The following is a 13,434-nucleotide window of genomic DNA, read 5'->3' as shown; positions in this document are numbered from 1 at the left end:
TGCCATCTTTAAAGCCTTTTCAATATCCCAGTGTAGAGTGTCTATTAGACTCCTCACTTGCGCCCAGTGTTGAAAACAAGTTAAATGTCTAACCCAGTTTAATCTGGGTTACTATAAGTTACTACAACTGTAAATGTTTATGTTTTCATATGACATTTATCATAAAACCTCAAATCTCACGCAAAAACACAGTTTCAGTAATCCTATGAGATTAAAGCAACGTTTTCTAACAGATTACCTATCGCAGTACTGAGTCTGCTCTATCAGCTTTTTCCTCTCAGTGATTTAATCTATTCCCACTGCTTCTGTCAATTTACCAATAAATTGCTAATCTTTATTTCCAGCTCCTGTACCTCGATGTCTTCTCATTTATATTTTCCAGAATTTAGGCACGCCCTTCTTAGCATGTGATATGGTACTACTCTTCACTTTAGCCAATGGCTATGAAACTGAAATAATCCTCAATAAATCTCTGCCCCATACTGACTTTACTCAAGCCATTCATTCACCATTTCCACCTCAATGGCTTCAGTGTGTACTTATTTATCTCTGAAAGTAAATGTTAAATATTTCAAGTCATAAATTATATGATTAATGTAACATTGGACAGGTGATCTGTGACACAAATAAAGTCATATTTCATTGGCAGGGTGAATACGGCTGGATATTTTACTTTCCCAGATGAAGGGGGAAAAAAATCTACAGAAACTTCTGAGAATTCTAGCTGAAAGTCACTTTTAATGAGCCAGAATTCTTCAATCACCTGCTGCTGCCACTGTATAGTTGTGATGAGTCCTTCCCTTTCCCCCTTTTTGCTATACCTAAGGATAGGCAATAAGGTTCAAACAGCACATAATCTCTAGCACAAGACTTTAACAGTGAAAACCTGGAACATGAAAGATGCCCTAGAAATCACGGTTACTTCCAAAATCCTGAAAAAAGTCACCGAAAGTGTTTCCTTTTTCCTTTCTTATATGAATGTACATTTTTTTTTCAGTATGTCCTTTGAACCCATATAAAAAGTATTTCCTATACTAAAATCACTAAAACATGACAATTTTAAGTGGTGGTCAATTGTTTAGTAAATAATTGTAAATATTGACCGTGTGCATGGTATTAAGAAGCTCTGGTGGCTACAAACGCAAATAAAAGCCTGAGCTAACCTTGAAGAACTTATCTTTCTTACTAGGAGGAGATGCATTATAAGAAGGCAATATCAAACAAATGTGCCCTACAGTTGCCATAAAAGTGATGCTCAGGAGTTCAGGAAAGTAAGAGCAGGTAGAGCAATAGGGGAAGGTTCATGAAGATCTGGCATCTAAACCAGGTCTAAAAAGACAGGTAAGTCACTTCTGGTTTTGTGACAGCCAAGTACACAGCTCTCTAAAAAGATCCTTCTCTTCAGATAATTCATGCTAGAAAGGAAAACAACAGACAGAAACAATCTGTATCCAATAAACCTAAAAGATAGCTAAACCCAGATATAAATAATATGGAGATGAAAAATAGGTACAAACAAAATCAATGATAACATAGAACAGGAAGGAAAATGTACTCACAGTATATTACTTAGCTCAGCAGTAAACAATATTTACAGTTAAAAAATACGGAAACACCCAAAGTTAATTTAATCCGTAACAGTGAAAAAGTTATATTGGGAGAGTGAAGAAGGTGAGGGGGGGGAGGAGATAGAAGTAACAATCACTTTAACTATGACAATAAAACATCAACAGAAAATACCTAATATGCTGAAAAGATAGCATGATACACATACCCTTGACTTGTTTAACCATACATGTGTTATTTAATAGGAATACTGTCCCAAAAAAGTATTTCAATCAAAGGGAAAAGAGCAAAATGAAAAATATAAGACAAAGCAAACAATACACTTCAAGTAGAAAAATCTGCAAATAAACTATTACTACTAGTATTACAACTTCATACACGTACGCGTGCGCGCACACACACACACTCACAAACCCAACATTTAAGTTGAATTACCTACCCCTCCTCTCTTTTTTGCCTATGAAATTGACAATTCACATTTTAAAGCAAAAATGCAAGGACACAGGCACTCTCCCATACTATCCACAGGAATAAATTTTTTTTGTAGAGTAATTTGATACTATTTCAAAGTATATTTGGCTCAACCTTGAAAGTATGCATACACACCTTTGTACCTCCAAATTCCACGTAAAGGAATTTTTCCTAAGGAAACAACTAAGAATCTGCATAGAAACTCATGTATCTCAAGGATATTCTCTGAAATACCAGATAAAATATTAAGAAGTTGGAAGTAACAGAATTTCTCCCCAAAACAAAAATAGTTAAATAAACCATGGAACATTTACAGAATGGAGTACTATGCAGCCACTGAAAACCATATAGGAATTATAAAGGAAGGGAGGCAGGTAGTAAATCATAAGAAAGACCAAGAGGAAAGACCATGAATGCAAGTACGGAGGTAAGCACAAGTCTGGCAAACAGTAAATCATTTATTTCATATAACACTAATTAATGTTATTATTGCAAATAACACTAATTATTTAAGGAGAAACAGGGAGCATTAAGGAAATCCCTAGTATATGGGTGTGCCATAAAAATCACTAAACTTACTTACCTGAGCATTATTGTGAAGTTGGTAATAACATAAGCTTTGTAGCCATAAGACCTGAAATCTGATATTCAAACTCAGCTTTCTCATTTGCTACCTAACAATTCTGAATCTGAATCCCAGATCCCTATCTATAAAATAAATAGTAATACCTTTTCATGCTACCATCATAAAAATAAAATAAAATGTAAAACATTGTGCACATATCTATCACAATAAGTACTAATGAACAGTAGCTTTTTGATAAACTTTTGGGCAAAAAAAATCCATTTAAAAAACAACTGCGGAAGTAGAAAGGTACTGTTGTTAGAGATTTGCATGGTATTTATTTCTAAGTAACTGTCCTAATTATATACAATGCTAAGCATGCAATATATAAGTTTAGATGTCAGTGAAGTACCACATTTCAGCCATAATCATAATTGAGAACATAATCATATACTGCCTCTTACAGGAGAACTGATTGTTCTGTGATAATGTAAGCTATAATTATTTATAGAATAGAATTTTCCATTTCATTTATATCATTAAACAATGACTTACAGTCTTTACAGTTTATAAAAAGTTTTCTTCTTCTCATTTTAGTTGTGAGACTGACTGTATAGGTATTGACTGTGCTCCTTTACTGGTCAATCACTTGCTTGGATCTACAAGAGCAAGGAAACTAGACCTCATCCTTTAGTTTAGACCTAATGCTCTTTCCATTTATTTCTCATTTTTCCCTCTTTTTGCCAGTTATTTTTCATAAATGCTGATAACTAAACACTTTCACTTATTCATTTCATAGTTCCAATATGTAAGGATCTCTGTAGTCATTATGCATAAACTAAGGAAAGCTATCTGAAAAATATGATAAAACAATAATTATGGAAGTGAAAAGACCTATCCCTTTATTTTAAAAGCTATTTGGGAAATGATACGATAGTACATTTATATGAAATACTTTCAGTAAAACAATGTATAATTGTATTCCACTACTATATATAAATGAGGCTTATGAAGCTTAAATAAACAGTAACTTAGCAAATACAGCAACAAAGACCATGCTTTTATATTATATAACTAGTATATTAAGGTAGCCAGGATCATCTAATACTGAGGAGTTATTACCCATACAGGCATTTCATGATGGCTGTCTTGATCACCACTGCTGTGACTATCATTTTTAAGTGTAGATGTCATTTACTCAACACCTATTATTTACCAACAATCAGTAATAACTTTGTAGAAAAACAGTAAATTGAAGTACCGCTGGACTTTTCCAGTAGTAACAAAACTTTAAAAAATGTAAAAATATATACAAAGTTATTATCAACAGGAAAAAAAGATTCTATTTAATTCAATGGTATCCTTTTCAACTACCTTCATGAGACAAAGTAACTAAACAAATGAACAATATTTTCATCTCCAAAGAAAATAAAACAGGAACATAATTTAAATTAAAAAGAAGAATTTCATTTGTTTGTGTTCTAAGCAGAGTGATTACATATAGAGCAACACCTTAAGGAAAGGAAAGCAATGGTAGAATCCATTCCTAAGGGTATCTTTGGAAATTTCCTTTAGGAACATGGGTCTGGCGCAAGGTTGATTAGGATCCTTTAATTTCCTAACTTAATTATTGCAAAAAGAAGGGAAACATTTACTGAGCATCTACTATGTACAAGATACTTTAGTGGGATTAAATTTAACACATTTAAGTTGTATTTGGTGCCAATTAGATAATTTTCAATGTTAGACTTGCCACTAGGGGGAGATTATCTTGTTTAATACAGTCAATTGAAGAGGGACTGGAAGAGCTTCAGATTAAAGTTGTCACATACTTGATTATAAAATTTTATGAAACTGAATATTAAATTGACTGTATTGTTAACTGTCCTATAATTAAGATACAACATATGTTTTTTTTTTTAAGTAAAATAAAATGACTCTCACTTAAGGGATCAAAGTTAAATACCATTTTCAGCTCAGACTAGTGTTTTTCTGATAATGCTGGCGTATTTTAGACCTCATTAGCTAAAAACTAGTAATTTAAATGCATGTTAAACGTAGCATTAGGTTTAATGGCCACATTCCTAAAATAAACCTTGACTAACTGCATTATAAAGTAATCCGTTTTTCATTCAGGTAAAAACAACTTATAATCAATTTCATGTGATTCTGCAAATGCCAGCACTAGGCTTTCCTTAAGGGAGCGATATGGTGACATGTTAAGGCATTTATATGACTACAAGCAACACAAAGTGCTCAATAAAGATCTGATAAAATCTATACTAAAATAAAATGAACGTGAACGTGTATTACAAGAGATTGTTAAATACAAATGTATTTACAAGTTTTCTGAAGTATATTAAAACGCTAAAACAACGAAAGATAGATCTTACATAAATAAAATGCTAACTAAAAGCCAAAGATGTTAAACTTTATAATGAATACAACATTAAGGCTTTTGATTAAAAAAAAAAAAAGTCATCTAGATGCTTTGCTATGACAATGATTAAAACCTAAAAATTCATCACGGAGATCTTCAAGTTTTCTGACCATACACATAAAATCCATGATACTGCCTTTATATTAGGCTAAGTATACTACTGTATTAACAAATACATAGAAGAGGCATTTGGGATGCCTCTGGTTATTTTAAATAACCACCAAACACAAGGCCGAGTTAGACAAATACATTTTTATATAAGGAACTCCTTTATAAAATATAAGTATTTTAAGCCAATGCCACAGAATTGGCAAGGCAGAAAACTGCTGACTAGGCAGTATTCCTAATGCCAGCCACACTGCAGGATAAGACTTCCAAATTTTAATCAGTCTACTTATAGGTTAGTATCTCCTCTTAAGGCCAAGTCTAGACCTGAAGAACTATAATTGAAATTCTAAAAGGAAATTAAAACTTCAGAATAATGAAATTTTTAAACCTGTTACTGGTTCCAAACACAAATTCTGAATTGTGATTTTTCTGATCTGGATTAGTGATCTAAACTGAGTTTTAAGCAAAGTGTACACTTCTGACTTGTTCTGAGTAAACGTTTCTGTTCTTAAAATGGTTTATGAAGATTTGAAAAAATGTTAAGTAGCTCAAAGATCAAATTAGTAATAAACACGTGAATATAACGATCTCAGCAATCTGTGTCAAGCATTTTTTTTCCTGAAACATTATTTTAATGTATTTACCATCTCACACAAATATATATCACCAAAACAAATATCTAAGTTTCTAATTAATCTATTGGAATCGATAAAACTTTGAAGGAAGGGAAAAAGAGAAAAATGCTAAGAATGCAAACGTGTTTCAGTAATTCCAGCTTTAAATCTTTCACTTTACAGACCCTAAAATCACTTCAAAAGTGGTAAGAAAATTCCCCAAAAGGGTGGCTGAAAATACAAATCCCCCGCTGTATCCTGTCCACTACACTCAATTCATCCCTGCTCCCCTGTATATACATTTTACCGATATGATCACGTTGAGCGCTATAAAATTACTGCCAAATAAGTAAATAAGAGCTAAGAGAAAGCCGGTTGCAGAGACCAAAAAATACCTTCAGAGGAACTCAGACCCTTTTTTGCAGACGGCACGTGTTTAGCTCTTTAAAACATCTGGCCCTACCAGGATGAAAATAATAACCGTCCTCTAACCCAACCAATGAGAATATTAAAAATCGAAGAGTATTTCAAGGCGGTTTTGTGTTAATTAATCCACCAGTCCCACTGGGCAGGCTAGACCAGTTAACAAATTAAGACCACAGAAAAGAGAGGTGCAGATGGGTGGGGGTGCGGGAGGGTGCGTGTGCACCGCGAAGTGGGAGGGGGTGCATTTTTTTAAACGCGATCATTAAAAACTAAAAATCCAAGGCCTGGGTCTGTCGGCCGGCCTCTAAATCTCGATTCCACGGACTGTATCGCGAATGAACCTAATCTCTGCACGGCGAGGATTTGGAGGCGGGGTGGGGCCGCCTCCCGCACCGGGGTGCAGTGGCGCACACTCCGCGCGGAAGACTAGCTCTGCACACTCACGTTTTCTGCACCGGCTTCCGCCGCTTGCGACTGGCGTAGGTGATGTGAGAGCTGCTGCTGTTCATGGTGCCCAGCCGGCGGCGGCTCCTCCCCAGGAGCGGGCGCAGACGGCCAGGTTCCCGGGACCCGGAGCGACCCGGACGACTGCAGCGGCCGGCGCCGGATTCCACGAAGTCGCGCCCGCTCCACCTGCGTCCTCGCGAGGACGCCGCGCGCCCCGAACCCTGGCTCCCGCAGCCCCGCGCGTCCAGGTGCGCCGCCCGGGCCTGGCGCTGAGGGGCGAGGGGCGGAGACCGGAGAGCAAGGCGGCGCAGGTGCCTTCAACACCGGCAGAGGCGGCGTAGCGCTGTCCGCAGGTAGGCGGCCCGGGTGGAGGAGGAGCCTGGGCAGCCTGTTTGCAATACCGGCCTGGGTCGCGCGCTGTGGCGCCGCGCCCCGTGACCGTCGCCGCGGCCCCTCGGGTAAGGGAGGCGCAGCTCCGCTGCTCCTGGGGCTTCCCCTATCCCGGGTGCTTCCCGCCTGCAGAGCTCAGACTTCGGCCGCACTCCCGTACCACCAGCTTCCGCTAGACTACGCAGCTCCCTCTGCTTTGAGCCGGTGGTCCTGATCACGTTTTCGGGACCGAGCGTCGAGGGGAATCTCCCAGCGTTGCCTCTGGACTCAGTGCACAGCGGCTGAAGAGCAGAAGCGCCCCGACTCCACTGCGGCCCCGCCCAGCTCGTTGTAGCCCCGCCCTATGCCACTTGGCCACGCCCCTCATTACATTCCCTTGAGGGCCCCACCCTCCCTGCGCGTGATGACGTAAAACGTAACGACGCCCTCCCCCTCCGCGTAGCCGTCTTCTTTAGGTCAAGGGGAGGATTCTGTGGAAACATTTCCACACCTCTAGAAGGGAGGTGTGACAACGGATTACGTAGAGCCAAACTCTGTAGCTAGACTAGCTCAAGGAGACATGCCAAATAGTGAGCTTAACTTCACCTATGTGAGAGACAGTGACTCAGCTAACTTTTGGCTAAGAGTTACAGTGAGCTGGCAGATAACCAATGGGACTCTAAATATTTTCCTAGAGGGGAAAGCTTCATTCAGGAGGCGACATCTGAGTTGAACTGGAAGACTAAGTTTCCTTGGTCTTTTGTTGTTGTTGTTTCCTTACCAGTCAGAATAACTTTGTTACTCTCCAGCCAGATTTCGATAGGACGGAAAGGAAACAACGAAGAAGGAAAGGAGGCACTTAGAGATAAGAAGTGGTCTGGTATGATTGGAGAGACGCATTGGAAGAGAACTTCAGGACTTCTAGGATCAAATCAGAAAGCCTTGATGAAGAGTCTAGATTTTATTTTGTAGTCAGTGGAAACCTTTTAAAGATACGCAGCATGAAAGTGACATTGTGGTGTCCTAGAAAAGTCACTCTGTGAGAAAAGTGCAAACTGTATTACAGGAGAGCAAGGCTGGATGCAAGGGGAGTAGTAAGAGAGTTGTTGAAATAGTTCAGGTGAAAGTCCAAGGAAGTGGCCGTGGGACAGAAAAGAACAAATAGATGATGATAAAAAGGGATAAGAAAATAGAAGAGAGCACACTCAAATGGCCCATGATTTCTTACTCTGTGCTGGTAACCAAGATAGTGAACACAGAGAAGTTTATTTGCTTGTCAGCAACAAAGTGCATCTAGACCAGGATGCCTAGATGACATCTCACACCATATTCTATCCTACATTTTAACATGTCTTCAAGCCCTTTCCAAACTGGTAAGTTTCTTACCTCAAGTGTCATTGATGGATAAATTGAGCTTATCATTTTATTTAGCTGAAACTGCTTTATCATTGGCCTTACCATTCTCTAGATCAACTTATGAAATATCTTCAACTCCTCTTCGACTTCCTTCCTAATTATTAAAGAAAGTGCTATTACATTTTGTTCTTTGCAATATCCCTATTCATCTCCCTCTACCTTATTCTTCAATAATTACAGAGAGTGCCCAGCTCAAATCCCATACCATTTGGGATTCTTCAAGTGATATTATCTTCTCCATACATTAATTCATCAAGAGATATTTTGAGAGTAACACCTATGTGTCAGGAATTGTTCTAGTACTGGGAAGATAATGGTGAACAAAACCAGAAATATAACAGCCTGTCAAGGAATATGGGAATATGGTGATCTAGTAAATGAATTTGACCAAGTCATGCAGGCAAAGATAGGCTTTCCAAAAAAAAAATAAATAAATAAATAAATAAAATAAAATAAAATAAAATAAAATAAAATAAAATAAAATAAAATAAAATAAAATAAAATAAAATAAAATAAAAACAAAAACAAAAAAAATGGCAATTGACTTGAGGTCTGAAGGATAAGCAGGGTTACCTAGGAGAAAGGAGGGAAGAACATCCCAAGCCATTGAAACAGTACAAGCAACATCGCTTTAGTGGGAAAAAGCTTGACTGATACAAGGGATCAAAACAAGTTCAGGGCATAAATGGTGAAATTTGTGTTTCAAAAATAATACCATATCTGCAGGGTGTAGAATAGATTAAAGAAGGAAGAGCAGAGTAGAATGGATGGAAGTAATACTCCTTAGGAAATCATTTGTAGTAGCCCAGCCCAGAGATGACAATCATTGATACTAGGATGGAGATGATGGTGGAGATGAAGTAAGTAGACTACATTCTATAGACATTTGGGAGGCCTCAGAAGATAGAGTGGATATATGACAGAGAAGAGGATGTATCAAAAACTTAATAATTTTCTGGACTATGTACCTGGCTGTGTGATACTGGCATGTACTTTTGGGAAATCACTAATATAGCTCGGATCTCGTATGTTTGAAGTGCCTTTGATTCATCTAAGAGAAGATGTCAAGTAGGTGATAGGACATACAAGTTTGTAATTCAAAGAAGATGTGTAAGCTGGAGACATAAATTTAGAAGTCATTTGCATTTAAGGGCACCTAGGTGGCTCATTCAGTTGAGTGTCTGACTCTTGATTTTAGCTCAGGTCATGATGCCAGGGTCCTAGGATCGCAGGATCCAGCCCAGCATCAGGCTCCATGCTCAGCATGGAGAAGAGCAATTCTCTTCTCTCTCTCCCTCTGCCCCTCTCCCCTGCTCATGCATGCACACTCTCTCTCTCTCTCTCTCTCTCTCTCTCTCTCAAAAAAAAAAAGTGTTTGGTTGACAGAGCATGGAGTTTATACGGTACAAATATATACTAGAAAATATATACTGGAAAAGGACTATGTCCCAAAGAACTTCAATATATAATATCTAATAGCTGGATAGAAGATTGTGGTCTTATAAAACCAAGTGAAAAAGTCACTAGAAACAGGAAAATAACAGGATAACAGGAAAATAAGACCATCATGTCATAGGGAACAATGTGGAAAAATATCAGGTGTGGTTCACAGAAATGAATGCTGTTGATAGGTTCAAATAAGATGCGAACTGAAAATGTCTTTGTTGGCTTCTCAACATGCAACCATTGGTGACTTAAGTGAACATTATGTTGATGGACTAATGACCTGCAAGTAAGATTGATGCAGATACAGAATCCAATCCACTTCTGTATTGGGGGTGAAGAAATGGCATAAGCAAACACAGTTCTTTCTTTCTAACAATTTCTTTTTTTTAAAAAGTTTGGCTGTGAAAGGGAGGGACCTGCGATGGTAGCTACCACTAGTAGCTAGTGGGGAGTAAAAGGTTAAATTGAGGTAGGTGTGTGTGTGTGTGTGTGTGTGTGTGTGAGTGTGTGTGTGTGAGCATGCATGCTTTAATGGGTGCTACTTAAGCAGTTAAGAAAGACAGGGAGCGGTGAAGGAACAATAGATATTAAAAATAGTAAGGGCAGGGAAGAATGAGTTCCAAAGCAGGACAGGAGAATTAGGATTATAGTAGATTAGGTAATGGCAGAAAAATCTCCTCTAGTGCTTTACTCTTCATGGTGGTCCATGGCTTCTTGGGAAGTTATAAGAAATGGAGAGTTCACTTGGGGGTCTCTACAGAATCAGAATCTGAATTTTGAATAGAATTTGAGTCAGAATTAGAATTCTGAATTTTGATAACTGAAGTGTACATAAAGTTTGAGGAGCACTACACCACAGAAGCTGGAGGAAAGGACAATGGGTGAGATGCAGTAGCTGGTAATTTTTGGTCAGAAAGATAAAGATGTGATGAGGAGGGTATTCTAGCATGACCTAAAAGGAAACCAGGTCTGTTTTGTGGTTGATGATTTTGTTTTAGTTTTACAAGTTGATAAAAATAAAAGTGATCTGGGAAATGACAACAGGGAAGGAAGTGGACACAGACCCCATGCCCTGGATGTGTGATGAGAGAAAATAATTAGGCACCATTTGGGAGATGTCCAGCCTCAGGGAAAGCTAGCTTTCAGCTTAAGGCAAAAGAGGGAGCAAGTTCCCAAAAATGACAGACTTTGCTGTCTCTATTTGACCTTCTCTTTTATTTCTCCATCTCTGCATTCCTGTCTATCACCATTCTATGTAAAATGTATAAAGTGTAAACAAATAATTTCCTCCTAGCAGAGGAACTTCTGGGGTGAAAAATGCATTTTGAAACTTAATTTATTGATTGTGTAACTTGAAGCTCCTTTTAGAAAAGAAGTATATGAAATGAATTAAATCCCATGAAGCAATCTTAGGGTTTTTTTGTTTGTTTGTTTGTTTTACAAAATGTCCACCTTTAAAAACAATATATAATTTCTTGTCAAGTTAGCCAACATACAGTATATACAGTGTGTTCTTGGCTTCAGGAGTAGATTCTCATGATTCATCGCTTACATACAACACCCAGTGCTCATCCCAACAAGTGGCCTCCTCAATGCCCATCACCCATTTTCCCCTCTCCCCCACTCCCTCGCACCAACCCTCAGCTTGTTCTTCATACTCAAGAGTCTCTTATGGTTTGCCTGCCTCTTTGTTTGAAACTATTTTTCCCCACTCCCTTCCTCCATGGTCTTAAGTTTTTCAAATTCCACATAGAGCAAAAACATATGACATCTGTCTTTCTCTGATTTTTTCACTTAGCGTAGTACCCTCCAGTTCCATCCACGTTGTTACAAATGCAAGATTTCATTCTTTCTCATTGCCCAGTAGTATACCATTGTATGTACACATATAAACCACATCTTCTTTATCCATTCATCAGTTGATGGACATTTGGGTTCTTTTCATAATTTGGCTGTTGTTGAGAGTGCTGCTGTAAACATTGGGGTACATGTGCCCCTAGAAACAGCACTCCTGTATCCTTTGGATAAATTCCTAGTAGTGCTATTGCTGGGTTGTGGGGTAGTTCTATTTTTAATTTTCTGAGGGACCTCCACACTGCTTTTCAAAGTGACTGCACCAATTTGCATTCCCACCAACAGTACAAGGGGGTTCCCATTTCTCTACATCCTCGCCAACATCTGTTGTTTCCTGAGTTGTCAGTTTTAGCCACTCTGATTCTAATGTGACCTAGTATCTCAGTGTGGTTTTGATTTGTCAAAATGTCCACCCTTTTTAAGGTTGTTAGTTACTTGGTACAGTCATTCTCTGTCTTTTCTCCTACTTCCATACCCTAATTTTCTGCTTGACTTCAGGACTATTTTCATTATCCAGAAATCCTATGATGCTATACTATATTACAGTCTTAGTAATTGATTTTTGTATACCAGTAATATGATTTCCAGGATTTATTTTAATAGTGACATCGTGCACTTCCCTGACAAATTTTGCTTAGTATGTCAATGAAATCAGTCTTTGTAGTATAATGCCCTTAAAAAAAAATGTTGTCACTTTCTAAAAACTATCACTTGCTACTTCTAACATGATCACTGTTGAACATGATTCTCAAAGTGTGGTTTCTGGCCATCACTAAAATTTAAAATTTTTTCTGTGAGCAATTTTTATGTAATAACATTCTTTCTTTCTTATAATAAAAAAATGCCTTTAGGAGTTTATGAATACATTACTGCCTTATCAAAGCAATGTTACCTTCTTATTTCATTTATGTGGGATGGCTTTTTAAGGTTTCAGATGCAGCTATAGGTCTGTGTGTTCCTTTTTCCTGCTACATATTGTGAGAAAAAGAAGTAGGTTTTAGGAATGCTATTATAAATAGTAGCTGTTTTAGAATAAAGGGAAATAACTAAATTGAACACTAACCCTATTCTGTCACAGTACATGTATTCATCCATTTCACTTAGCCGACACAATGACATCAGTTGGACACTATGCAAACCACCAGCTCCATGTAGTTCAGAGCTTCAACATTAAATCGTACTTCTTCCTTTTGATGACATCATACCTTTGTGATGCTGGGTTTTGTTAAGTTGTAGTTATAAAACACAAGGACCATGAGAAAATGACGGTGGAACGGAAAATGAGGGTAGTGATTCTAATCCAATTCCAAGATTTGAGAATTTGTAAAGTGCCAATAGATGTGCACATCTTATTAAGAATGAAATACATTTTTTTAAATGTGTATTATTTTTTTAAATAGCTACAAAGTGGTTAAAAAAGACATATGTAATTTTGGCCCTAACTATTTAATAATGGGAATTGTAAAGTAATTTCTTTTACCCTGTGATGTTGTGAAAAAAATTACTGAGACACTAAGAGTACCATGAACTGGGAAAGTCTGGGAATCTGTGACATAGCTAAACCCTTCCTTTAATAGATGAGAAGCTTCAGGCCCAGGGAGATAAAGTGGCCTGCTTATGATAGCCTAGAAGTCAGGTCTTAGGACTTCTATTCCAGGCAAAAATATTTTATTTATCTGTGTACTGGTTTGATTCATTTCTTAAAAAATAAT

The 13,434-nt window shown here is 37.8% G+C and overlaps 1 protein-coding gene across 1 annotated transcript in view; it reads right to left on the bottom strand.

Moving 5' to 3' along the window:
• Positions 1–6,792, bottom strand: part of AHR (aryl hydrocarbon receptor) — a 53,864-nt gene extending 47,072 nt beyond the window's left edge. The window contains exon 1 of the mRNA XM_047094647.1: positions 6,635–6,792. Coding sequence (XP_046950603.1) covers positions 6,635–6,699 — 65 coding nt within the window. The 5' untranslated portion in view covers positions 6,700–6,792. The remainder of the gene's footprint in view (positions 1–6,634) is intronic.
• Between the last annotated feature and the right edge of the window lie 6,642 nt (positions 6,793–13,434).

This window comes from Lynx rufus, unplaced genomic scaffold, assembly GCF_022079265.1.
Source record: "Lynx rufus isolate CCGP_SWC_20201006 ecotype Redwood Valley unplaced genomic scaffold, mLynRuf1.p SCAF_4, whole genome shotgun sequence".
Lineage (NCBI taxonomy): Eukaryota > Metazoa > Chordata > Mammalia > Carnivora > Felidae > Lynx > Lynx rufus.
Note: the sequence above shows the minus strand (reverse complement) of the source record. Positions and strands in the feature narration are given on the sequence as shown.